This window comes from Sphaeramia orbicularis, chromosome 5 (assembly GCF_902148855.1).
Source record: "Sphaeramia orbicularis chromosome 5, fSphaOr1.1, whole genome shotgun sequence".
Classification (NCBI taxonomy): domain Eukaryota; kingdom Metazoa; phylum Chordata; class Actinopteri; order Kurtiformes; family Apogonidae; genus Sphaeramia; species Sphaeramia orbicularis.
The window spans coordinates 4,862,159-4,890,128 of NC_043961.1; the positions used below are offsets into that span (position 1 = coordinate 4,862,159).

The 27,970-nt window shown below is 35.4% G+C and overlaps 1 protein-coding gene and 1 long non-coding RNA gene across 2 annotated transcripts in view; one reads left to right on the plus strand and one right to left on the minus strand.

The window, feature by feature from the left end:
- epha8 (eph receptor A8) overlaps positions 1 to 27,970 on the plus strand; it is a 366,079-nt gene that overhangs the window by 328,907 nt on the left and 9,202 nt on the right. Inside the window, exons 14-19 of the mRNA XM_030134865.1 lie at positions 974 to 1,159; positions 3,949 to 4,010; positions 6,166 to 6,375; positions 23,605 to 23,754; positions 25,755 to 25,945; positions 26,851 to 27,015. Coding sequence (XP_029990725.1) covers positions 974 to 1,159; positions 3,949 to 4,010; positions 6,166 to 6,375; positions 23,605 to 23,754; positions 25,755 to 25,945; positions 26,851 to 27,015 — 964 coding nt within the window. The remainder of the gene's footprint in view (positions 1 to 973; positions 1,160 to 3,948; positions 4,011 to 6,165; positions 6,376 to 23,604; positions 23,755 to 25,754; positions 25,946 to 26,850; positions 27,016 to 27,970) is intronic.
- Positions 9,915 to 20,384, minus strand: LOC115419828 (uncharacterized). The gene is made up of 2 exons (XR_003935470.1): positions 20,316 to 20,384; positions 9,915 to 9,978 (listed from the first exon to the last, which is right to left on the minus strand). It is a non-coding gene; the product is annotated as an uncharacterized LOC115419828 (long non-coding RNA).

A 27,970-nucleotide genomic window follows, 5' to 3' on the forward strand; every position in this document is an offset into this window, starting at 1 on the left:
AAATCTCATCACCACTTAAAATAAGACATAATCACCTAAAGAGGAACTTTTCAGTGAGATATAAGAGCTGATTTTTAGACAATAGATCTGGAAAATCGTATTTTAAGAAATGTTACCAAGATAATTTTCACTTGTTCCATTTGGCACACATTTTTTTGCTTGAATTAAGCAAAAAAAAAAAAAAAAAAGTTGAATTAAGCAAAAAAAAATTGTGAATTAAGTGGAAAAAAAACCTTGAATTAAGTAAAAAAAGAAAATGTTGAATTAAACAAAAAAAATGTTGAATTAAGCAAAAAATTGTTGAATTAAGCAAAAAAAAAAAAACTTGAATTAAGCAAAAAAAAAGTTGAATTGAGAAAAAAAACTTGAATTAGGCAAAAATGTTGAATTAAGCAAAAAAATATTTATTGAATTAAGCAAAAAAAAATGTTGAATGAAGAAAAAAAAAACCTTGAATTAAATTAAAAAAAATCTTGAATCAAGCAAAAAAGAAAAAGAATTAAGCAAAAAAAAATTATGAATTAAGCAAAAAAAAAAAAAGAACTTGAATTAAGCAAAAAATGTTGAATTAAGTAAAAAAAATAGTTATTGAATTAAGCAAAAAAAATGTTGAATGAAGGAAAAAAAACTTGAATTAAGTAAAAAAAAAATCTAGAATCAAGCAAAAAAATATTGAATGAAGCAAAAAAAATGTTGAATGAAGGAAAAAAAAAACTTGAATTAAGTAAAAAAAAAAAAAATCTTGAATCAAGCAAAAAAATATTGAATTAAGCAAAAAACATTTTGAATTAAGCAAAAGAAATCTTGAATTATGCAAAAAATGTTGAATTAAGCAAAAAAAAAAAAAAAAGAAAAAAAAAAGATGAATTAAGCAAAAAAAAACTTGAATTAAGTTGAAAAAAAAAAAAAAACATTGAATGAAGCAAAAAAAAAAGTCTTACATTCATGTATTTGCTGCTGAATTGTGTGGTAGGGGAGTTTGGGGAGGTGTGTTATGGACGGATGAGGCTTCCAGGGAAAAGGGACATCCCAGTGGCCCTGAAGACGCTGAAGGCCGGATACACCGAGAAGCAGAAGAGGGACTTCCTGGCGGAGGCGTCCATCATGGCTCAGTTTGACCATCCCAACGTCATCCGTCTGGAGGGAGTGGTAACGCAGAGTAAGAGCATGAAATATTTGTGTAATTGTCCTTCAGCACCCACAGTTCTGTCTGCGTTTCCATGGCGATGCTGTGCGATGCTTGTAGAAATGTACCAGATAAAAACTTTTTGCCCTGAAGGGGAGGCAAGGGCTATGGTTTTTGGTTCGTTTTTGGTGGGTTTTGAGTAACTTTTGGTTTTATTATTATTACCCTGCCCCCTGTTTTTGGTTGGGTTTGTTTGTTTGTTTGTTTATTTGTTAACACTTTAGCAGCAAAACTGTTGTTTGAATTCATACCAGATTGGGTTTATAGATTACCAGTGACCCTGAATAGATGTGATTACATTTTGGGAAAAGTAAAACAAAGTTCCAAATTTTTGTGAACTTTTTTTTCCCCATTTACTTATACTGGCCGAAATTTCAAATGTCTATGAAAATATCAATTTTGTTTCAGTTTACTTCAAACGTGGCACAAATATAGACGCAACTGTTATACATCACTCTGACAAAACTAATATACAGTCATGGAAAAAATTCTTAGACCACCCCTTGTTTTCTTCAGTTTCTTGTTCATTTTAATGCCTGGTCCAACTAAACGTACATGTTTGGACAAATCTAATGATAACAACAAAAATAGCTCATAGTAGTTTAATTTCAGAGCTGATATCTATCCATTTAACATGTTTTCTTGACAATAACATCAATAATATAGATTTTTTTTCTCTCTCTCTCTGATATTTTGTACCTATGTTTAGGTGTGAGTTTGCGTTTCACAAACTCTGTTACATTTGTCCTGGAGGATAGGTGGCTTGCTCTGTGATTTTTTTTTCTTATTTGTTTCTTTTTTGTTTTTGTTGTTATATATATGCTTTTTCCCCCTTTTTTTATGTGTTTTGTGTATGTTCTGCTCTGTATAAAAACAATAATTCCTATTGTGTAGACATTTTTCTGCACTATTGCTGTAGAAAAATTCAATGAAAAAATCACTTCAGTTCTTCCATCAATATCTATGTCATTGTACTGACAAAAACAGTGCTTTTAGACATTCCATGTTTTCTTTTCTGTCTGTTTTAGTCACATGATACACACAGGAGTTAGGACTTGATTGCATAACCATTGTTTTTGATGACTTTTGATGGTCTAATAATTTTTTCCGAAACTGTACAATACACATGTGCAAAGAAATAGAGAAAAAAAAACAAGTGAGAAATTAAATATAAAAGAAAATGAGACTTTTGGTGTATATATATATGTATTAGGGGTGGGCAAGTTAACGCGTTATTACCGCGTTAACGCATTCATTAAATAACGACGACAATTTTTTTATCTCACATTAACGCCGTTTTATTATTGTTCTGACTTTCAAGCAAGTCTTAGTTGATTTATACATACGGACTCTTATTTTGAAACTCATGCTTTTATTTTGCCGGTCCACACACCGGTGCTGTGTGTATGTGCAGCTGAGAGGAGAAAACCGGCGAACTTTACAAGTAATGCTGATGTTTAAGCTAATTTGTTTATGCTAGCAGTCGCAGATGGGTTGCTAATTCTTTCTGCAGGCTCATGCTAAGTTTATGTAAATTCATTGGTTGTGTTTAGGTCTAATATGTCAGCCTTTGAACTAACCTTTACTCATTTACGATGTGAATGTTGTATTAGCAGTCATTTTATCTCGATGCTAACTTGAATGGGAAAATCCATAGACACGCTAACGATTAGCATTTACAGGTTAATTAAAGATTTACAACGTCTTTTTATTCAGCAACAAAGGTTCACATCAGAGATATTTGATACTATTCATTCTGACAACTGAACATAAAATACTCACAGGCAAATGTTTTTGGGGCCAAACAAACAGAGTGAAAGAAACATGTCTGTTAGTTCTATGTCTGAACTAACTACGGTAACAGGGAAAGGACAAAACATACGTTAGTGCCACTTATTCTGACCACTTCAGGGCCCCTTTTGCTTGCTTTGAACAACTGAACATCACATATTAATGGGCTTATTAGTATTAGTACTGATTAGTGGGACTAAGACTCCTGTCAATCACTCACAACTGTAAATACACTGGTGGGGACATAAACATGTGTAAAAGTAGTGGTTTTTTACATGGACATTTTCATTTTAAATGTCTTCAGATGGTGGGGTTGAGAAGGACACAGTTGTTTGGAAGCACTGACGTGTGCAATTATTTTTATCACCGGAGTACTTCCAGTCTGGAATATCACTGAAAGGAAATACATGCTGTTGATGCATCCCCCCCCCAACAACTATGCGATTAATCGCAGAAAGCCATGCGATTAATCGCAATTAAAAATTTTAATCGCTGCCCACCACTAATATGTATATAAATATTTATGTAAATAGAGAGTTAGAATTGAAATATTTTAAAACTGAAGTAGTATTTACATATTGACATTGTGGTCGCACATGCACATGGTGTGGTATGGGGGGGTTTACTGGATGATGGGAAACTGTTCCAATGGGAGGTGGATAGATCACTCTGAGACAGTGTTTCTATGCAGGGAAAACGCTTTTTTGAATCATTTTAGATGCAGTCTGTGGCTGTGAGGGATAAATAATATCTGTGATCTCCATGGGTGTGTGGTAGTGGCAGCAGAAGTCCAAGCACAGATAAGTACAGTATCTGAAAAAGCACAAAAAAAAGGCAATCTGCTGTTCAGTCAGTGGGAGTTGTTTGTCTGGAATCACTGTGTTCTCACAAAAATGATGTTTGATTTGTCAGACGTACATGGGAAAAAGCTCAGTTTAGAGTTTTGGGTGTTTTTCTGTTTCCTTCCACAGGCAAACCAGTGATGATCATAACAGAATACATGGAGAACGGATCCCTGGACTCCTTCCTCAGGGTCAGTGGACAAATGTTCGGTTCATTTGGTGTTTTGTCTCCTCCCTTTGTATCAGACAGAACTATTATTTACTTTAACCCTTTCATGCACAGTGGTCACTCCAGTGGACAGCTCTTCTACAGCTGTTCTCTTGTATATTCATGGGTTTGGTTGTTCTTTTCATTGTTTTTTTTTTTTTTTTTTTTTTTTTACACATATCTTTATTAAAGTTTTAAGACACTACATATCTTTTCTGACATGAATTGGTAACATTATGTAGATCTCTCCTGATCATAAACCCCCAGAATCACAGGCCCTCTCCATAATTTTCACACAATTTATCAGTAAATACATGTTTCTGTGCGTCAAAAATTAAACGTGTGGTGTCCAGCTGAGTGGACATTTTTGGAACTTCATGAAAAATAGGTTCATAAGATTTTTTTTTTCATGATTATTTTTTGTATGTTTTTTTTTTTTTTTTTAATTAAAATTTTTTTTTTTATTTATTTATTTTTTATTAATTTTTCAGAAGAAAATATTCAATCGGATTGTTTTTTTCATGCCTAAAGAGGAATAAAAACACTCAGGAAAAAATTTTGATTAAGGTTCTCATAATTCGTGCATGAAAGGGTTAACCCATAAAGACCCACTGCTGCTTTTCTGGTAGTTCCCAATTTTTTATTTTTTCTCTATTTTTAACCTTTCTTACCCTCCTGAGACCCAGCAATGTATTTTTGTCTTCTGTAGCAAGGTTCTAATAGCACTGGTCTACAAGTAAAATGCTTCCAGAATAAAAGTAGTTCAACTTTACCAAATTTGAGTCACTAATAAAGAAAAATTAAATCAAAAGCACTAGTTGGTTGTAGTTTCTAAGATACAGTCTTAGGCCAAAATGCGAAATTCTGAGAATTAATGAGAGAATGGGTTTTATTCAAAAGGAGTGTTTGTCTTAGAATTAGCACATCCACCTCAAAACAGTGTCTGCACATTACAATACAGTCACTTTTCTGGTTCTTTGTAGTGGAACATTTATAAATCCATTGTATAAATGTACATAAACCAACATATATGTGTATGTAAGTATGTAAGATTTTGCACATTTAATGTCCGAAGCAGATATTTTCTAAGAAATTGTCGAGCAGTGTAGTTTTGGATTTTTCATTATAGTTTAGTTTTATTTAGTTTTGACTTTTTTTCTTTCTTTTGATTTTTTTGTTTATGTTTCAACATTTTCTTGCCTATTTCTTTCTTTTTTTTTTTTTTTAATTTTGTTCGGTTTGTGGCTTATTTTGCTATTACTTATAATTTTGTTGATTTATTATTTGTTTTTATTCCTCTTTATTTATTACTTTGGCTATTTTTGTTGCTTATTTTATAATTTTTTTGTACTTATTTTTACTCATTTTTTGCTTATTTTTTCACATTATTTATAATTTTTTCTTCACTTTTGTTCATTTTATCCACTATCATTGATCCAACTCCATGGGTTTTAATGGGGAATGAATGTTGTAGAAGATGACGGTGTTTCCACGGTAACTAGCCTCTGAACGTCCAAAGAGGTCATATCTGATGACCATGAATAGATGAATAACTGTATTTTACACCAATTATTTACATGTATTGATAGGATTAGTGGATCAACAGGTATTAAACAGTTTCAGAGTAGACGTTTACGTCGACGGTGGATGTTTGGGTGTTTATGGGTTAACGACAAATTGCTCCTGTGTATCTAAACCGGGACAAAGACGACATTAAACAGTTTGTTCAATCTATGACCATGTGCATGTAAACGTACTGGTCGACCCATGGAATACACGTCACTTCCTGTCTCTATGAACTCTTCTCCTGGTTCACGACTTGACTTTCAGGTTTAAAACTGCGCTAGTGAAACTTTTCTTGGATAAAACATAAATTGATGTAATATTGTGTTACATGGCCAATGTCAAACAGCACTATTTGCTTATATGAAAATACTGTGGATTATTGCTTAAAAGCAAATCCCTGTCATGTTTTATTCTCTTATCTTTACTCTCTTCTCTATCTTGATTAAAATCTCCTCCGTTATCACTCTTGTGCTTTTTTTTTTCTCCTCTGCTGTAAATCACTCTTTTGATCTACCATTAAAGTCTCTGGCTCTGCGTCTGCTCTTTGCCGTTTCTTTTCTGCCCTCCTGCAGCGACATGACGGCCAGTTCACCATCATCCAGCTGGTTGGGCTGCTCCGAGGCATCGCCGCTGGGATGACCTACCTGTCTGACCTGGGCTACATCCACAGAGACCTAGCTGCCCGCAACATCCTGGTCAACAGCAACCTGGTGTGTAAGGTGTCTGACTTCGGCCTGTCCAGGGTCCTGGAGGACGACCCCGACGCCGCATACACCACCAGTGTGAGTTTTCACCTCGAGGCAAGCATTAACACAAGCACACACACATTCAGATATTCACACACTTTAAGAGGAAGTCTAACTGGAGCTAGATCGCGCAATGTGTCCGCTGAGGCTCCATTTACAGGGTCTTTGCACAGTTCTAGAAAGTCTTGAAATGTCTGGAATTTTGTGCAAAAGTCTTAAAATTAGATTAGATTACAGTAGATTAGAGTAGATTACTGCAAACTTCTTCTCGATGGGGCAGTTTGAAGCTGGGATGAAGATCAGCACCTCCAAGTCTGAGGTCATGGTCATCAGTCGGAAATGGGAGGAGTGCCCACTCGGAGTCCAGACTGATCTCATAAAATCGCGTTGTTTGTCATGCCAGTTCTTCTGGCATTTTGCGTGCTATACATTTACATTTACATTTACATTTATGCATTTGGCAGACGCTTTTTTCCAAAGCGACTTACTGGGGAAAACCAATCAAATCAATCTATCAAATTTTATTTATAAAGCGCCAAATCACAACAAAAGTTATCTCATGATACTTTACATGTAGAGTTGGTCTAAACCAGACTCTAAGCCAATTTACAGAAACCCAACAGAATCCTCCAGGAGCAAACACTTGTGATTGGTGACAGTGGAAAGAAAAACTTCCCTTTAACAGTAGAAACCTGGAGCAGACCCAGACTGAGGAGGATGGAGGACTGACAGGACCAGTTGGGGTTAAAGAGAAAGAGTAAAGGAGGAGAAAAAGAGAGAGTGATACAGATAGAGAGAGACTGGGGGAGAGGGGGAAAGTAGGGGGAGACACATGGAGGCAGTTGAGGATAAGTGAGTGATGACGATGAAGGCAGGAGAGAGGCAGGACCACAGCAGCAGGTCCAGAGATGATCCTTGGAAAACCTGTGATGATCCTGGGAAAACCTTATTAATATATTTAAAATGGAATGTCTGTATACATATGCATTTTCATCCTTTCGCATGTTATTCAACACCATTTGATCGTGTGTCAATGTACGCCAAGATCTCCAGTTTACATATCCAGAACCTCTAACCCTAAACGTAACCCTAACCGCTAATTGTGTGGTATTTGATGTGGCGTGAACATACTCGTGGAAAGCTTATTATGCGTACAGATAACACGCCAATTAAAAGTGCCGTGTTGTCTGTACGCAATTCATGATATCATGTTGCTGAGTCGGGGGGAAGTCCTATTTCAGGTGGAGGAGTTCAAGTATGTCTCTGGTTCACGAGTAAGGGTAGGATGAAGCGGGAGATCGACAGGTGGATCGGGGCGGCGTCTGCAGTGATGCGGACGCTAAAGCGGTCCGTTATGGTGAAGAGGAAGCTAAGCCAAAAAGGCCAAGCTCTGGATTTTTCCAGTCGATCTATGTTCCGGACCTCACCTATGGTCATGAGCACTGGGTAATAACCGAAAGAATGAGGTCTTGAGTACAAGCAGCCGAAGTGAGTTTCCTTCGCAGGGTGGGTGGGCTCAGCCTTAAAGATAGGGGGAGGAGCTTGGACATCTGGGAGGGACTCGGAGTAGAGCTGCTGCTCCTCCATGTCCAGAGGAGCCAGTTGAGGTGGTTCATCTAGTGAGGATACCGCCTGGTGTGTCCGTCCGGGGGGAGACCTCAGGGCTGAACCAGGGACTATATCTCTGGACTGGCCTGGGAACGCCCTGGTATTCCCCTGGTAGAGCTGGGGGGAGGTGGCTGGTCAGAGGGCTTTCTGGGCTCCTTTGCTGAGGCTGCTGACCCCACGACCCAGACCTGGATAAGAGGAAGACGAGTAGAGTAGAGTAGAGTAGAGTAGAGTGGGGTGCTTGCACAGGTCTGAAATTTTGAAACACTGTTTTCCAGACCTTGAATAGTCTGGAATTTTGTGTGACAGTCATAAGAAAGTATGGACAAATGTTTCTCTCGTAGTTCAGTTTTAGAGTATGTACAAAGGCAGATCATCTTGTAAGATAAGAAGTACATGAGGAAAACATAAAGTATTTGATCTGATTTCATTATCCGGTTGGTACTGGAATGATTCTAGTGAAACTAGTTTGTGTGATATTCATGCACTTTTGTGATTTTTAGATGTGTTGAGATTGTAAAACATAATTTACTGTGAATTATGCATTCATCCATTCATCTATTTATTGAAATGGACTTTTCTACTACACACAACAGGTACGATCTCAACCAAAAAAGTAGGAACAATAGTGTAGAAGTACATAAAAACAAGGTCTGGGGGGGAAAAAAATGCCATTTTGAAAAAGTCTGGAATTTTTATTTGTGTAAAGACCAAACATCCAGGATTTAGGAAAATGAGAAAGTGACATGAATTGACATAAAATACACTAGTGTACCGTTTTTGTAGTCATTGTTTGGGCAGCAAAACGTGAATGAAAGAAAAAGGATTTGTGTGAAATGAAAAGAAATCTCTAGTGTTCTGGAAACAAAGCCCTGTCTTCTCTGTATAAATATGTTTTGTTTTTTTTTTCTCTTTACTATGGATAAAGCTTGATTTGTTTGTTGCTGCCTCTTCCAAACACAGGAGCAACACAGATGGATGATTCAAGCTTCTGATGCACCTCACAATCCCTGAACCACAGTGACATTATACAGTTTGACAGAAGATTGAAACCCAGATTTTATTAACTTCTTCTCACACTGTGTAAATCTGCCTTTAGTAGAGACAAGTTCCAGAAGTGCTAAATCCATTATTTTCCACAGTGTCACCAAAAGCATCTTGTCGATAAATCTTTTCTGCCTGGAGAAAAAAAAAAAAAACAACAAAAAACACATAGTTTGCAATTTTCCTGTTGAAAATTTCCCAAGCACAAGCTGAAACAACCGAGGAGACAACACTGTGACCTTAGTTTCACAGACAAACCTCTTCTATAGGTGGAACATTCAGGTTAAAGACAGGTTTTACTGACACTGTGGTCATTATGGGCATCTGTTCTATAATCTGCATTAATGTAAGTGTATACTGTTGCAACATTTACCTCTGTTAGTGATGGTATTTTGCTGCTTTGGTCCAATTTAACTTACAAGAACCACAGTAAAATGTAGTACTATTCACTAAATGCATGATGATAAAAAAAAAAAAAAAAAAGTATAATCCTTAGACGTGTGCATCTGAATAATCGTAATAACATCTAAAGGCCGAGAAGATAATTAAACTAACATCATTTTCTGGTGCATTGTCACTAGTCGCTTTTCCTTTAGACATCTGCGCAAAAATTTACAGATATTTACAAAATGTCGAAAAAACAGAAGTGCATAATGTCGGTTTTTCCACTAAATCACAAATGCGATGATTTGTTTATTTATTATCACGAGATGGCATGAGAAGTCATTTCATAAACATGGTGGCAAACGTAAATATGGTGTCGATTTACAGATATATTCATTATTATTATGTATTACCATTCTATCCCATACTAAATTAAAATGTTATTTGGTTTCCTGGTGTGTCCACACATACCGCACTATCTTTCTTTTAAAACTCTACTTCGCTTGTTGTAAAGTCCGTCAACATCCGTTTTTTTTTTAATTCACGTAACTAGTGGCAGAAAAAGGTCTTTCCATTGCAGTTTTGCGTGATATACCAATTTTGCTACACCCAAAAAATCACCCCTTGCCAGCCGCCAAAACTTTCAATCGAAAAATGAGAGTTTTGGTGAAATTGTCGTTTTTGTCCATTAGGTAAATTTTTATCTGGAAGTTATATTAGGTTACATTATATTAGTAGATACTGCAGATGAAAAGTTGTTATTTTTACAGATTCTGGCATATTTACATGGGTGTATTTTTTATACAGTAATGTTCATAAATATGCATGGTCCCTATTAAATAAACCAATAAATAAATAAATAAATATTCTCGCAATTTGAGGGTCAGTGGAAAATTGACTATTGTTCATTTTGCAAATAATAAACCATTGTCTGAACTCAAACAGTTTAGTTATGTAAGTGCATCAGGTTTATTAAACAGCTGCAAAAGTATATTTAGCAACTGATTTAATGAAAATGCAAAAGTTTTTAGTGAAGTATGTTGGGGGCACTGTGGCGTAGTGATTAGCCTGACCACCTAGAACAGTGTTTTTCAACCTTGGGGTTGGGACCCCATGTGGGGTCGCCTGGAATTCAAATGGGGTCGCCTGAAATTTCTAGTAATTGATTAAAATTAAAAATAAAAAAAACTTACCAATAAAAATCTATGTTGAGTTGACAGAGACAATCCCAATCCACAACAGACAAACTGTGAGTCTGAAACTGCAGCACTGTGGTTCTGTTTATCTGTCAAATGTTCATTGTGGTCAGTTTCAGATGCTGCAGCTCTTTCATAATTCATAGTTTCAGTTCTTGTTTGTTCAGTATTAATTGTCCTCCTTGTAAATCCAAGCTGGACTGACTGGACATATCCTGACCAAGGAAAATAAAATTCTCCCTTTGTGCAGTAATCTACACCTGGATTTACTGCGTCCATCCATAATAATATACATTATATAGACTAAATGTCGCCTAAAATTAATCTTTATTTGTAACATAGTATAGCAAACTATTACATGATCAAAACCAAAATTAATTTTAGCAAAAAACAACAAAAAAAAGTCTTCGTTTTGAATGTCTGGGGTCACCAGAAATTTGTGATGTTAAAATGGGGTCACGAGCCAAAAAAGGTTGGAAACCACTGGAATAGAAGGTTCCACGTTCGATTCCCTTGAGTTTGCTTGTTCTTTCCGTGTTGTGTGGATTTCCTCCAGCTTCCACACCATTAAGAGCAGGTACACATAGGTTAATTCTCCTGTCGGTGTCCCTGACCCATGCAACTGATGTAGATCTGGAGCCTCACTGCTGCTAATATGCTAAGTGCTAATGCTAATGCTAATGGTGCTGTGTGTATTATGATGGGTAAATACAGAGACGGAAATTAACGTTTAGCCTTTTATAATTTTGCATTTTCCACTGTTGTTAGTTTAATGAAAGTTGCCAAACGTGATTGATTACTGACCCGTCATTAATCTTCAATCACCTGACTGAATAATCATCAGTAAACACATCATCCACGGCTCAGTTTTACCTTGAAAACCCGCAGATGACTTACAGTTAATTAGCTCCACATTTGCATTGCCCTTTGCCTCGTTGTCATTTTCTTTTCTGGAGTGAAATCACACTTTTGACCTTTTACTACAGCGTTGTTGTGAATTGTCGTAGCGGTGCATGCAGATATGTTTCCATATTTAACAAGTTTATGATTTTTCACAGGTAGCCAGTATGTGGTATTTTGTTATTGGATCTAACTAAGACCTGATTTTTGTTTCTCGTCCGTAATCATGTTGATCATTTCTCAAACCGTCCATGACTTTTCACATGTATTCCATGTATTACATTTACTTCTTTGCATCAGAAGTCTGTATCTTTGACCTTACAGTGTTACATCAACTCTCATTGGTTTAATCAATTTTACACATAAACTTTAAAACTTTCAAAGCTTTCATCTGTCATTAGAGTTTTCAGAATGTGCTTCTTATGTTTAGATTACCATTGCCTTTTTTTTTTTTTTTTTTTTTTTTACAGGCATTAGGGAGTTATTTGACCACTCATTCATGCTGACTTTATTTTGCATAATGGCGTCTTATATCATTCCTTTCATATTCCAGAACAAAGCACTTAAAGGAGTGATATTTTGCTTTTTTAAATGGAATTCTTCATTTTCCAACATTTCCCTGTGGTCTACATAAAGTGTAAATGTTCTGCTTGGGTCTGAATTCTTCATTCATTCAACTCCACGGGTCCATCTTCAACCCTATTTATTTTATTTATTTGCACATCATAGACAGCAAGAGAAAAATTAAAAAAAAACAAAAAACAATTGTCATGCAAGTAACACCACTGTGCAGGAGAGCATAAAAGCCTAAAAAGGCTTATGTAAATACATCCCTGGAAATAAACAATACTCAGGAAAAAAAAAAAAAAAAAAGACTTAGAAATATGATATAACTGAAATAATAGCACTGGTCAGCAACAAATTTATTGTTTAAGTTTTTTGATTTTGAATAATTTTGGTGTGCTGAATCCAAAAATCACATTCATTTTGCTCAATCAGGTCAACTTTCTGAACTATGCTACATATTGGCTTTTGAACATTTTTGCTTACATTTATGGGCATTTTCACATCATATGATACAAAATTCTTTCATATTTCTTGCAATAAATGAGTTCTGAAGATTTTACTTTTGCCCATTTATGATTAATGTTTTTTTTAATATTACAGGTGAATGAAATGGCTTCGACTAGAAGATCTTGCAAAAATAAGCCTGACGTATTCTGCTACATCTGCGCTGAATACACCATTGTACCTAACAGGAATCAAGTCACAAGTTTCGTCAAGTGTGCTTACCAATCTGATTTTGGTATTAATTATTATATTTTGTGAGAAGATCAAATTTTTCAAAATCAAATTAGCAAAAAAACCTGACCTGATTGAGAAAAACAGATGTCATTTTTGGATTTAGCGGTGCAAAATGGTCCTAATTCAGTTGAAAAAACATAGACAAGTTGCAAAAGACATTTTTTTGTAACCCAGTGTAATCTAAAGTGAAAACAATAGAAATATAAATCAAATGATATACAGCCTAACATTTTTTTGTAAACTAGAGCCATTTTTAGATGCTTTTAAAATAATGATAAAGAAGATGATTGAAGTTCAGGTCATAAATTATTCCAAAGATGTGGTCCACGACATTTTAGACAATACTGACTGACAGAAGTTCGGCAGAAAGGAAGATAAAATTTGCTTGAGTATCATGAAGGATAATTATGACTGAGTAATGACACCAGAAAGGTGGTTTGGAGCGCTGGTCCTTTAAATGCGCATGAGCCACTTCAGGCCCCGCCCCCTCCAGGTTGTTGACTGTGCTGCTCTGTCCCGTTCAGCCAACAACTGAACATTTGAGGTAATCGGAGCAAAGTTTAGACATATTCAAGGTTATTACCGTTAACGAAAACTAACGAAATGACGAAAACTAGAATTGAAAAAAACATTTCCGTTAATTGAAATAAATAAAAACTTTAATTAAAAGAAAAAACAATAACTAACTGAAACTGTATTGTGTGTTTACAAAACTGAAACGGATAAAAATTATGGATAAAACTCCCTTTGTTTTCGTCCTTGTCAATGTCGGATTGATACAAAAGTGATCAAAACACCGCAAAAAAACAAGCAACTGACGCATCACTAGAGACTATGTGAGCGTGTCTGTCATCTGATTGGACGGACAGAAGAAGGTGTGGACCAAACACTGAGCAGACACTGATCTTCATAGTGTGGTCAGATAGAAGGCGATTCTCCGAGGATGGATGTCAACAAATCAGCCCAGAATAAAGGAGTAGTTTAGCTGCAACATCCAACTGGATCAGTGTCAGATCATGTTCTCACTCAAGTTAAGCCATCCACAGTTTGACCGTTTCTTCTAAATAGGCTTGAAGTGGTTGTTTGAGTCCATTTCTCACAATTATTAGACCAAACCAAGGTTATTATCGTTAATGAAAACTAATGAAATGACGAAAACTAAAATAGAAAAAAACATTTTCGTTAACTGAAATAAATAAAAACTATAATTAAAAGAAAAAAAACGATAACTAACTGAAACTGTACTGTGTGTTTACAAAACTAACTAAAACGGATAAAAATTATGGATAAAATTCCTTTCGTTTTTGTTTTTGTCAACGTCGGATTGATACGAAATTGATTTATTTCGCTCTAGCAATTTTAGCTAGCGTCACCATATGGTACTTCACGGTCCGTCACTTGTGGTTTCCAGTCGTCTTCTGGTCCCCACTCGACCTGGAAACATGGAGACTAAAGTTGGAGAAAGTAGCAGAGTCCTGTCTGGGATTTATTTGAATACGACGACAGAGAAGAAGAGAAAAGATATACAGGGTGGGGAAGCAGCATTTACAATATTTTGAGGCAGGGATTGAAAGACAGTGTATGACCAATTAGTTTATTGAAAGTCATGAGAATTTATTTGCCACAAGAAAATGTCCATAATAGAAAATGTTTTTATTCTATGTGTCCTCCTTCTTTCTCAATAACTGCCTTCACACGCTTCCTGAAACTTGCGCAAAGTGTTCCTCAAATATTGGGGTGACAACTTCTCCCATTCTTCTTTAATAGTATCTTCCAGACTTTCTGGTAATAGTTTTGCTCATAGTCATTCTCTTCTTTCCATTATAAACAGTCTTTATGGACACTCCAACTATTTTTGAAATCTCCTTTGGTGTGACGAGTGCATTCAGCAAATCACACACTCTTTGACGTTTGCTTTCCTGATTACTCATATGGGCAAAAGTTTCTGAAAAGGTATGGATAATAGTGTTAGGTATGATTATGACATCAATATATGTTTGGTTTCAAAACAACTGACGTAGTGCCTGCTGAGAAAAAACAACTAAATGTTCATTGTAAATTTTGCTTCCCCACCCTGTAAAAAAAAAATAATAAAATGAATACTAAAATGAAACTAAAACTAAGCATTTAAAAGAAAATCAAAACTAATAAAAACTAGCAAACCTGCTCTAAAAACAAATTAAAACTAACTGAATTAGAGAAAAAAAAGTAAAAACTAAATAAAACTAAACTAGAATAAAAATAATCCAAAACTATTAGAACCTTGGACATATTTTCAGTTTTCAACCGCTGCTGCTGACAAACAATTATGGAGAAATACTGGAGAAATGTTCATCTGAAGTCTGGACCTTATATGTGCAAATATCGTGATGTAACTAGTTATAAAACATAACAAATTAAGCCGGAATTAAAACAGGTTGTAGATAAATACCTTTTGAATATATTATTCACCGCTGCCTTAAAGTCTAGAACCATCAGTTGGATGAAACCAGAACCTCCCTCATATAATACATGGATTCAAAAAGTTTGGGATATTTACCAGATGGAGCAGATCACATACTTGCTCAGGCTTCAGAAAACCATATTTACTAAAAGATGGGAACCTATGTTACCTTTACTGCTGCAATAATATTTACTGGTGATGCAAGAATACTCCATGTTATCAAGGTGCTGTCATTCTACCTCTGACGAAGATTTATATCTACAGCCTTTTTTATTTTTTGAAGTGAACATTGTTTGCTATAATTGTTATTGCTTTCTCAAATTTCATCATATATGCCTGTGGAGGTGTATGAGAATATATTTGCAGCGGTGTAGGGGGAAAAGAAATGAATTGAACTGTACTTGAATGTATAATTGTACTGTACTGGAAAAAAAGAGAAAATTTAATAAAAATTTTAAAGTTAAACTTAAAAAAAAAAAAAACAGGTTGTAGAAATCCACTGGATTTTTACCAAAATGAATATAAAGATAGTTTTGCAGCACCTGGAGGGTTCACATTCAAACTGTATGAACTATTAGGGTCCAAATACACAAATAAATGAACCACAGACTAAGAAAAGTGGGTTTAGACCAGGGGTCTCAAACTCATTTTCTTTCAGGGGCCACATTCAGCCTGATTTGATCTCAGGTGGGCCGGACCAATAATCTATACATAATGACAACTCCAAATTGTTGTCTTTGTTTTAGTGCAAAAAAAACCCCATTAAATTATGAAAGTACTTACTTTTTTAAACGATCCAAACAAAAAAATATATAAATAACCTGAAGAAACTGTAATTTCTTAAGAAAAATAAGTGCAATTTTAACAATATTATGCCTCAACTTATCATTTCTACATGTGCATTACGGAGCAGATCTACGAAGACACTAAACATTTAGTAACAGGCAGAAAATTGTTAAAATTGTGTTTAATTTTCTTTAGACATTTCAGGTTGTTCATATTTGTTGAGGTTATTCACATTTTATTGTTACAGGATAGTTTGTAAATGTAAATATTTTCATAATTTAATGTTATTTTTTGCATTAAAACAAAGACAAAAATTTGAAGTTGTCACTATTTATGGGAATAGTGTAATATAATTTTTTTCCACATCAAACCAAGAAGAAAATATGCAGTCATTATTTTTTGTAGACTATTATGCTATTATTTTACTTGAGATAATAATGATCTGCATGTGAAACCTGAAGTAAAATGAGTTCAACAGCCTTGACTGTGGAATTTTTGCACTTTGTTAATTCATCCCACGGGCCGGATTGGAACCTTTGGCGGGCCGTATTTGGCCCCCGGGCCACATGTTTGAGACCCCTGGTTTAGACAAATATGAGCCCTTGAAGACAGACGTAAAAGTTAAGACTACGGCTGCACAAAAGCAATACTAATGCAATCAGAGTCGAATGAAAGTGAGAGGAGAACTGTTTCAGCCGTCCAGTATTATACCTGCAGCCTGTTGGGATGAACGTATAACAAAGTCTTAACGGGGAAAAAAAAAAAAAAAAAAACAGTACCTTACAGGGTGCGATGCTATCAGCTCGCAGCACACAGATGGAAATCTCTGTTTGACACATTCGTCTGTTCCAGTCGGTTAAAGCACGGCGATCAGATTATAGAAAGCATGGTGATTACATGCCGCATCACTTAGAGTGATTTGAGGGGGAAATGATTACAGATTGTGATACTCCACACGCTACGACTTCATCACAGCGCATCTTGAATTAATAGTCGATAACGCCGGAGATTACTACTGTCCTCATTACTGCCTGGAAATGTGTTAAAAAGTAAATAAAGCAGCTTATTGTATGGAACCTGGCAGCAAAGTCACTTTAAAGAAACTCAAAGTACCGGGATCAAGAGTTCGGGGAGTCACGTTAGCAGGACATCGGGAACGTACGGTATAATGGGCTCCATTTTGAAAGTAACCTTCAGATGTTTAAAATAACCCAGTGGGAACGCTTTGTTTGTCAAAGAAGTGATGGATCCATTTGTCAACCTAATTAAGTGTCAGTTTTATATCAAGAATAATGTAAGTAGTTCACAGACTTGCTAACATTTGCAAATCTATTCTTGTCTCGGCCCGTAACACATATTTATCCAGTCTGTGTTCAGTCGTTTAACCACCGTTGTGCCTTTGTCGCTCTGCTTTTAGGAGCGTTTACCCACAGCTGGACCAGAACTGTATACATTTACTCAAGTACACTGCTTTTGTAGGTTGCATTCTACTTGCATGTGAGGGACAAATTAAAGGAAAAACCAACACAGTGGATGAACAACACAACAGTATAGCCCTGTCCTGTTTGTCCCATCTGTACTGTCTGACTTTTCTCCACTGTTGTAAATATATATTTATAGTCTGTGTAGTTTTATTTTTTTATTTTATATTGTTTGCTTTTGCACTGTTCTTATGCATGTACAGTTTTTTCTTGCACTTTATTCTGTTGCTGCCTTGACCATTGAATTTCTGCATTGGTCAGTAAAGTCTAATCTAATCTAATAAAATGTAATCTGATCTAATAAAATCTAATCTAATAAAGTCTAATCTAATCTAATAAAATGTAATCTAATCTAAAAAAATCTAATCTAATAAAGTCTAATCTAATCTAATAAAATGTAATCTAATCTAATAAAATCTAATCTAATAAAGTCTAATCTAATCTAATAAAATGTAATCTAATCTAAAAAAATCTAATCTAATAAAGTCTAATCTAATAAAATGTAATCTAATCTAATAAAATGTAATCTAATCTAATAAAGTCTAATCTAATCTAATAAAATGTAATCTGATCTAATAAAATGTAATCTAATATAATAAAATCTAATCTAATAAAGTCTAATCTAATAAAATGTAATCTAATCTAATAAAATCTAATCTAATCTAATGAAGTCTAATCTAATCTAATAAAATGTAATATAATCTAATAAAATCTAATCTAATAAAGTCTAATCTAATAAAATGTAATCTAATCTAATAAAATCTAATCTAATAAAGTCTAATCTAATCTAACAAAATCCAATCTAATCTAAAAAAAAATCTAATCTAATAAAGTCTAATCTAATCTAATAAAATGTAATCTAATCTAATAAAATGTAATCTGATCTAATAAAATCTAATCTAATAAAGTCTAATCTAATCTAATAAAATGTAATCTAATCTAAAAAAATCTAATCTAATAAAGTCTAATCTAATCTAATAAAATGTAATCTAATCTAATAAAATCTAATCTAATAAAGTCTAATCTAATCTAATAAAATGTAATCTAATCTAATAAAATCTAATCTAATAAAGTCTAATCTAATCTAACAAAATCCAATCTAATCTAAAAAAAAATCTAATCTAATAAAGTCTAATCTAATCTAATAAAATGTAATCTAATCTAATAAAATGTAATCTAATCTAATAAAGTCTAATCTAATCTAATAAAATGTAATCTGATCTAATAAAATCTAATCTAATCTAATAAAATCTAATCCAATAAAGTCTAATCTAATAAAATGTAATCTAGTCTAATAAAATGTAATCTAATCTAATGAAGTCTAATCTAATCTAATAAAATGTAATCTAATCTAATAAAATCTAATCTAATAAAGTCTAATCTAATCTAATAAAATGTAATCTAATCTAATAAAACCTAATCTAATAAAGTCTAATCTAATCTAATAAAATGTAATCTAATCTAAAAAAAATCTAATCTAATAAAGTCTAATCTAATCTAATAAAATGTAATTTAATCTAATAAAGTCTAATCTAATCTAATAAAATGTAATCTGATCTAATAAAATGTAATCTAATAAAGTCTAATCTAATCTAATAAAATGTAATCTGATCTAATAAAATGTAATCTAATCTAATAAAATCTAATCTAATAAAGTCTAATCCAATAAAATGTAATCTGATCTAATCTAATACAATCTAATCTAATAAAATCTAATATAATCTAATAATATCTAATCTAATATCATATAATCTGTAAAGGTTTTGGTGTACTATGTCTCCTTGGTTTTAACCCTATATAAGGCACGCATACGAATACTATGAAGTTCCAAATTTCAACCTTAGTGTGTTATTTGAGGACATAACAAGAATGTATTACTTTTTTATTGTTATGTAGAAAATCACGGTCAGTGAAGTTACCATATTTAGTTCGTTTCCCATAATTTACAAAAAACCAAACAAACAAACAAAAAAAAGAAAAACACATGCAAGTTGAAAAAAACATGACTATTAGAACATTAGACCCCCATGCGTGCTGGTCCAGACCCCTGTCCACATCCACATGACCCCTTTGAACATCATTCCTTACTTTAGTTCCATTACTTCATGGAACCGAACAAAGCAGGTCCACTCACTGTTCATGCACAGGTGGACCTGACAGACTCTGGAGACCACATTGGACCTGACAGACTCTGGAGACCACATTGGACCTGACAGACCCTGGAGACCACATTGGACCTGACAGACCCTGGAGACCACATTGGACCTGACAGACTCTGGAGACCACATTGGACCTGACAGACCCTGGAGACCACATTGGACCTGACAGACTCTGGAGACCACATTGGACCTGACAGACCCTGGAGACCACATTGGACCTGACAGACTCTGGAGACCACATTGGACCTGACAGACCCTGGAGACCACATTGGACCTGACAGACCCTGGAGACCACATTGGACCTGACAGACCCTGGAGACCACATTGGACCTGAGGTTGTTGCGTGACTAGTCGCTCCTCCATCGCACATATCCGTTAAACTTTACCGATATTTACTAAATGTCAAAAAAACAGAAGTGCGTAATGTCGGTTTTTCCATTAAATCACAAATGCAATGATTTGTTTATTTATTATCACACGATGACACAAGAAGTCACTCCATAAACATGTTGACAAACACAAATATGTTGATTTACAGATATATTCATTATTATTGTATATTATCCCACTATCCCGTACTAAATTGAAAAATGATTGGGTTTCCTGTGTGTCCATGTTTGGTTCAAAACTCTTCCCAAAGGTCTTCCCATTGCTATTTTGCACGATAAACCAATTTTGCTACGCCCGAAACACCACCTCTTGCCAGCGCAAAAACTTTTAATCGAAAAACGCGAGTTTTTATGCTTAAGTCATATTTTAGCAATTTAAGGGTCAGTAGAAAAGCGACTACTGTCTTTACTGGAACTGCTGCTGTCACTGTCTTGTAATGTACGTGGAAATGACCAAAAATAGACACTTTCTCAATAAAGGGCTAATTTCACCAATCTTTGAACTCATCCACAGGTGTAAACAAAACGCTTTTGGTGATTTAATGATGATACTATGTGTGAGTCCATGATCTCCTGTAGGTTTTCTGTTCAATATGCAAAAAAGTTTCAAACTAATCTTTTAGGTTTTGATGCTGACACGGTTTTGCTGCTTCAGTTTTCTTGCGGTGTTTTCCCACATGAACTCTCACTTCTGCAAAGAGTCCATTTATGTCACCACCTGTTGTAATTATCCAAATTACGTCCAAAAATAACGAAGCGAGACTCTCGGTTTAAAAATACGCATTCATTTTACTGCGTGCGGCAACTTGAAAAACACATACAACATTTCTCACAACTCGTGGCATACACACACCTACTTCCGTGAAAATTTCCTATGCTTCTTGGGTAATGCTAAGCCTCATGGGAAACGTAGTTATCTTAATCTTAGCATTCACTATGGCTTATTTTAGCTCAACTTTTAACATAAATCACAAATCAAATATACTGTATATTTTACTCAGAAATAAATTAACATGAAATTGCATATATATATATATATATATATATATATATATATATATATATATATATATAATGAAATTATAATAAATCCAAACACAAGTTACTTGTACTTTATCTTTCCCCAAATAAAGTCACAACACCACCTACACATTTGGGTGAATGTCCAATGGAATATCTTCTTTTATTTAATGAACGAACCCCCTCCTCCTCCTCTTCTCGTACATTTTTCAGTCAGTGTTTACTTTTGCCAACGCAGGGAACTCGAAGATATGACTTTGTGTTCTTGTGAATTAAATGCAGAGTTTTGGCAGTGACACAAATTAACCATTTGCATAAATGTGATTTATTTGATACAAGTCTTTGAACTTGGCTTCGAAGGATTATAATTAGTGTTCAGTGTACCTCAGAAACACGTGGAAACCTGGCGAAAAACAAATTTGTGTCACTGCCAGAACCTTCAGCCACGACTTTACATAATCATGTTTTAGGAAATGATCTGGTTCAGTTATTTCACCCATATATATATTTTTTTTTTTCCCCTTTTGAACAAATCATCTGCAGACTGCAGGAGATGAATGTGTCTTAACTTGGATCCTGACATGAGACACTTTAACACCCAACTCATTAGGTCTAAAATCTGACATTTAACATTTGAAACCTCCCCTGACAAAATGGAGTTAGTGGTTTTAACATGAATCAAATTGAACTGTGGCTCCATTTGATTGTAGACTCAAAAAACTTCAGTGGATATTTTTGGACTGCATTAACAGTCTCAGGAAATCATTAGTGGTTAAACAATAAGAATAAAAAAAGAGGTGGATTAAGGAAAAGAATATGGGAAGAAAGACAGTTTTTAACAGAAAAATTATCTGATGAGAACATTCATTAAAGGGCTCATATTTGTCTAAACCCACTTATATTAGTCTGTGGTTCATTTATTTGTGTATTTGGACCCTAATAGTTCATACAGTTTGAATTTGAACCCTCCAGCTGCTGCAAAACTATCTTTATATTCATTTGGACAAAAATCAAATGGATTTCTCCAACCTGTTTTAATTCCTGCTTAATTTGTTACATTTTATAACTAGTTACATCACAACATTTGCACATATAAGGTCCAGACGTCTGACGAACATTTCTCCAGTACGACATAATTGTTTGTCAGCAGCAGCGGTTGTAGTCCAGACTGAAAATATGTCCAAACTTCAAGCCAAATACCTAAAATGTTCAGTTGTTGGCTGTGTGACTACCTGATCTACGCACCTACCTGATTTGCTTTGTGCATGCACAATACGGTCGGCCATCACGGCTACAAAACTACAGCAAAAACAAATTTGCGGACCATACCTGATTTGCGTCTTGAAAAAAAAAAAAAACAACTTTATTAATAACATTTAAATTTACTTAGACGTACTTTATTGATCCCAAACTTGAGGAATTCTTTTGTAATAGCATGACATACAAACCAAGGTTATTATAGTTCACGAAAACTAACGAAATGACGAAAACTACAATAGGAAAAACATTTTCGTTAACTGAAATGAATAAAAACTATAATGAAAAGAAAAAAAAACGATAACTAACTGAAACTGTATTGTGTGTTTACAAAACTAACTAAAACGGATAAAAATTATGGATAAAATTCCCTTCGTTTTCGTCTTTATCAATGTCAGATTGATACGAAATCGATTTATTTCGCTCTAGCAATTTTAGTTAGCGGTGCCGTACGACACTTGACGGTGCGTCACTTGTGTTCACGTGTGGTTTCCAGTCGTCTTCTGGTCCCCACTCTACCTGGAAACATGGAGACTAAAGTTGGGAGAAAGCAGCAGAGTCCTGTCTGGGATTTATTTGAATACGACGACAGAGAAGAAGAGAAAAGATATAAAAAAAACTAAAACTAAACTAAAACTAAGCACTCAAAAGAAAATCAAAACTAATAAAAACTAGCAAACCTGCTCTAAAAACTAATTAAAACAAACTGAATTAGAGAAAAAAAAGTCAAAACTAAATAAAACTAAACTAGAATGAAAAATCCAAAACTATTAGAACCTTGATACAAACATCAACACTTAGAAAGAAGTCTTACATAGAGCTAGGAAGACTAAAAGGATAGAATAATAGAAATCAGGGGATAATAAGAGGGTATAATATAATATAATAAGTAGTTTAGTTTGGACCTAAAAGGATAAGACCAGTCAACAAATCCTAAATCCTTCTCACCATCCCTTCACATATTTTTCATACATTCATTTTGTCGTACTTTTTCTACACACTCGTCGCCTATTCTGTCCTTGAAAAACAATCTTTCCTCTGTAGCTTTTCTTTAAGTTTCAACCATTTTTTTCTCCTTTTGGGTGGATTTTCTTCCACTTTCCATCCACGGGTCTAAAGTCAGCTGGGTTTCTTTTGTGCAAAGGCTGTCAAACCCTTTGAGATGATGTGTCATATCGGGCTCTAGAATTAAAACTGAATGAAATCAAACTCTAACTATAATGTTTCTTCTTCCTGTTAAATCTGCCTCTCTCTTCTTTATGCTAACGCTTCCTCTCCTCGTTAACGCAACAGGGTGGAAAAATACCGATCCGCTGGACCGCCCCGGAGGCCATCGCCTACAGGAAGTTCTCCTCCTCCAGTGACGTGTGGAGCTACGGCGTGGTCATGTGGGAGGTGATGTCATATGGAGAGCGGCCATATTGGAACCTCACCAACAGAGATGTGAGTAAGAATGTAAAGATTCAGGTTCCATTATTGATTTGATTCCCTATTAATTCTCTTATTGATTCTCAGTGGATTTGGGAATAAACTATAGCACAAATAGCTGTTTTTGTATTAACCCATGAAGACCCAGAGCTGCTTTTGTGGAAGTTCCCAAATGACTTGCATGAAGTGATTTGTCAATATTTACTCTATCATTATTGTTCTGTATTTTTTTTTTTTTTTTTGTGAAAATGCAGTATTTTCCTATATTTAATTCACTGATTATGTCGATGTTCATTAAAGCTCAGATTAAAGTTAAGGGTTATTATATCCAAAACAGAGAAAACTGAAGAAAAAGATCCATTTTTCTGCAAAATATATTATTAACTGAACATAGAATAAGTGTGTCCGTCCACTGTCATTGATCCAACTCCATGGGTTTTACTGGTGAATAGGGCTGTGTATTGGCAAGAATCTGGCGATATGATACAAATCACAATACTAGTATCACGATACAATATATCACAGTATATCGATGGCCAGAATACAAAACCTCCTATCTGAAAAAAATCACTTTTTTCAGGAAACAATTTAACAATTTAATAAAACATTTAGTTTTATTATAGTATGGTCTAGGAGGTTTTTATCAGGTGACCTTCATGTCATAAGAAAGGGCGGGATTATCTTGCAGATAGACTGAAAATGTAGAATCTTCCTTGTTCTCACCATTTAATGTGAAAACTCAAAATCTAAAAATTTGCAGATAGGAGAATTTGGTTTTTGGCCATATCATGATACTGTTAAAAAAAAGCTTCTTTTTTTTTTAATGAATATTTCCTGGAAGAATTGAATTACACCAGAAATCTGCACAAATACAAACACATTTTTGTTTGATCACAACAGGATCTAATGCTATATCACAAAATGTTCCTGTGTTCAAACTGAAATTCTGTTTTACAGACATTACAGTTTCAGATCCTGTTCAAATGTTCCTATTCTATTAGTTCAGAACTAACATCAGAACAGCATTTTTGTGCGATCCCAACAAAGGAACTACACTACCAGTCAAAAGTTTGGACTCACCTGGTTTTTCTTTATTTTCATGACTATTTACATTGTAGATTCTCACTGAAGGCATCAAAACTATGAATGAACACATATGGAATTATGTAGTTTAAAAAAAGTGTGACATAACTCAGAGCATGTTTTTGTTTTAGATTCTTCAAAATAGCCACATTTTGCTTTTATCACTGCTTTGCACATTCTTGGCGTTCTCTGGATGAGCTTCATGAGGTAGTCACCTGAAATGTTTTCCAAAAGTCTTGAAGGAGTTCCCAGTGATGCTGAGCACTTATTGGCCATCTGTGGTCCATCTCATGCCATTTAAATGAGAAGGTGAGTCCAAACTTTTGACTGGTAGTGTAAATCAAATCAAATCAAATCAAATTTCATTTATATATATATAAAATAATATTTTATTTATATATTATTTATATAAATAATTTCTTTATATAAATATATTTATATAACTAACATTATTGAATAAAATAATGCTAAATAATAATAAAGGAAATTTAAGAAAAAAGAAAAACAAAAATGAGCCTCTGTCATATCTGCATTTGAATAAATACCTAAAAATATCGATACAGCATTTTTTAATATCGATACAGTATTGTGAAATGAAATATTGCGATATATTGCAGAACCGATATTTTCCAACACCCCTACTGGTGAATCAATGTTGTAGAAGATGACAGTGTTTCCACAGTAACTGTGGAGCCTCTGAACGTCCAAATGAGTCATATCTGATGACTATGAAAAGATGGGGCACTTAATTCCGGTTACAGTTTCTCTTGGATTTTAGCCAAAATTTGACGCGATGATGTCTTGGAATCAAACAGGCAAACAATTCTAAGGAATTCAGCTTCTGGGTTCCCAGCAGTTGTCGGTTCCCATCCCCATCTATGACGAGCCTGTGGGCGCTGCGGTCTTACCTGTTTCGTGTTGTGCATGTGCAGGTGATCAAATCAGTGGAGGAGGGTTACCGGCTGCCGGCTCCGATGGGCTGCCCCGGCGCTCTGCATACACTCATGCTGGACTGCTGGCAGAAGGATCGCAATGAGAGACCACGCTTTTGCCAAATAGTCACTGTTCTTGACAAGCTAATCCGCAACCCAGAGAACCTGAAGTCCATGGACACGCTCTGCAGGTGGGTGGCGGCCGAACACACCCGTTTTCACAGGAAAGCAACATGGGTGCCTTGTGTCACATACTGAGGAGTATTTTGATTTAATTTGGCCACGCAGTTCGCCAACATTTAATCAAATATTGGTTCATGTGATTAGCGGATTAAGCCGCAAATCAAAGCCGGTCGCCTCCTGTGAAGGGCTGAGAAGATGATCTCCCGGACAATATCTGGTGACAGACTGTTAGAGCTCGTAAGTAACTGTCCTGGTGTGGCAGGCGGAGTAAATCCAATCTCATCCCGCTGCTATCAAACATGAGCACGGTGGGATAAAGTTGCAGGCTAAAGTTTCCCTCAAAGTTCTCTGGCAGATGGAGCGAGCGGTCGTGTTCGTTTTCCAATAAGCTCATTTCTGATAGATGTGCTGTGCGTTAAGTAAAAGCCTGGCTGCGATATTGACATTGATCCAGGTTAGAATCTGGGAGCAGGTTTGAGAGGACACCCGGGCTGAAGCTGGACCTGTGTAAATTGTTCGGTTGAGATCCCGGGTCCTACAGAGTCAGCGGAGCGTAGCGCTGAGCATCGCCGTGTTCGTCAGAGGGAAGCTGTGGGCCAAGAAAAAGCCCGAGCAGAAGCAGAAGTGTTCAGGATTTCTCTGGGTATTAATCTACCCAAAGCAGCCATCCCGCAACCACAGCCGCCACCTCTTCTCTATCATTTTAACTGCTATTGATTTTCTGCCTCGCTTAGTAGCGCATTTCAAGCCTACCCCCCCCCTCCCCCTCCCCCTCCTCCTCTACTGCTGCTCTCTCTCCTCTTTTGCTCGCTTTCTGACTTTTTCCTCGTTTTCAGACTCCCACCAACTAATCTGTTTGTCTTCCCATTCGTCTTCCTCTCTCCCCGTCCATCTATCGCCATCTGTCTCTCAGCCACAGTTTAAGCAGTCCTCCTCTGATGGACAGAGCTATCCCCGACTTCAGTAGCTGTAACTCAGTAGATGATTGGCTGGACACCATAAAGATGGGTCGCTACAAGGAACACTTTGCGGCAGGGGGGTTCCACACTCTGGGACACGTCATAAGCATGAACCAAGGGTAAGTGTCGACTGTGAGTCCTGTAGAAGAAGGGTGGAGGTCTTTAGCTCAGGCCAGAATCACACCTCCTGGACTTTGTGACTCATTTTGTTCACTCTACATGTAGGCTGACCAGGTGCTTACGAGCCACATGTGGGACAAGGGGTGTGTTTGTGTCGGACAATGTGGGACACACAACCGTAATGCTGAAACAAAGTCTACATTTTTAAACAATGTGCATCTTATTATCCAGCTTATAAATATGAATAACAAGAATTTCATCTGGTTGCACACAGTATGCATATTTTTGCACTGGGCATTTATTTGTTGCTTTTTTTTGCGCAACTTTTTTTGCTTGTAAAAACAAAACAAAAAAATCTACTTGTAAAAGTCAAAAAAGAAACCTCAAGTTTGAAATATTATAATTCCATACTTTTAGAGAATCAGCTTTTTTTTTATTTGAGTACATGTTCTCAACCCTCAAAGGTAAACTAATCTATGTGCAATAAAACAAAAAGGCAGAACTGACAACTGTGACGGGGTTCCTCAGAATGAACGGGAAAATAATGGCATAGTCGAAAAAATATATATTTTTAAGTGATTTATTGTGCTTGTCTTCCCAAAGTGCAAAAATTAGTGCTCAGTACAAAGTCAAAAAAATAATAACATTTACAATCATAGCGAAAAATACTTCTTCAGTGCATCTAGCTCTCTGTTACCTTCAGTGTAACCCGCTCAGCCTCCACTGACTCATGATGGAGACAGGCCCTCTTTTAAAACCCTGAGGCTCCTCCCCCTAGGTAATTAACGCCCCAAACTGGCCATATCTCCCACACCATTCAACATACCATGTACACATAATTACAATAAATTATCTCAAAATATAACACATGTAATACCCTTAACAACAGGTTTCTAAAACAGCCAGGAAAAATAATAAAATTATTCCAGTGCAAAACTGGCACTTTGCGGTGAC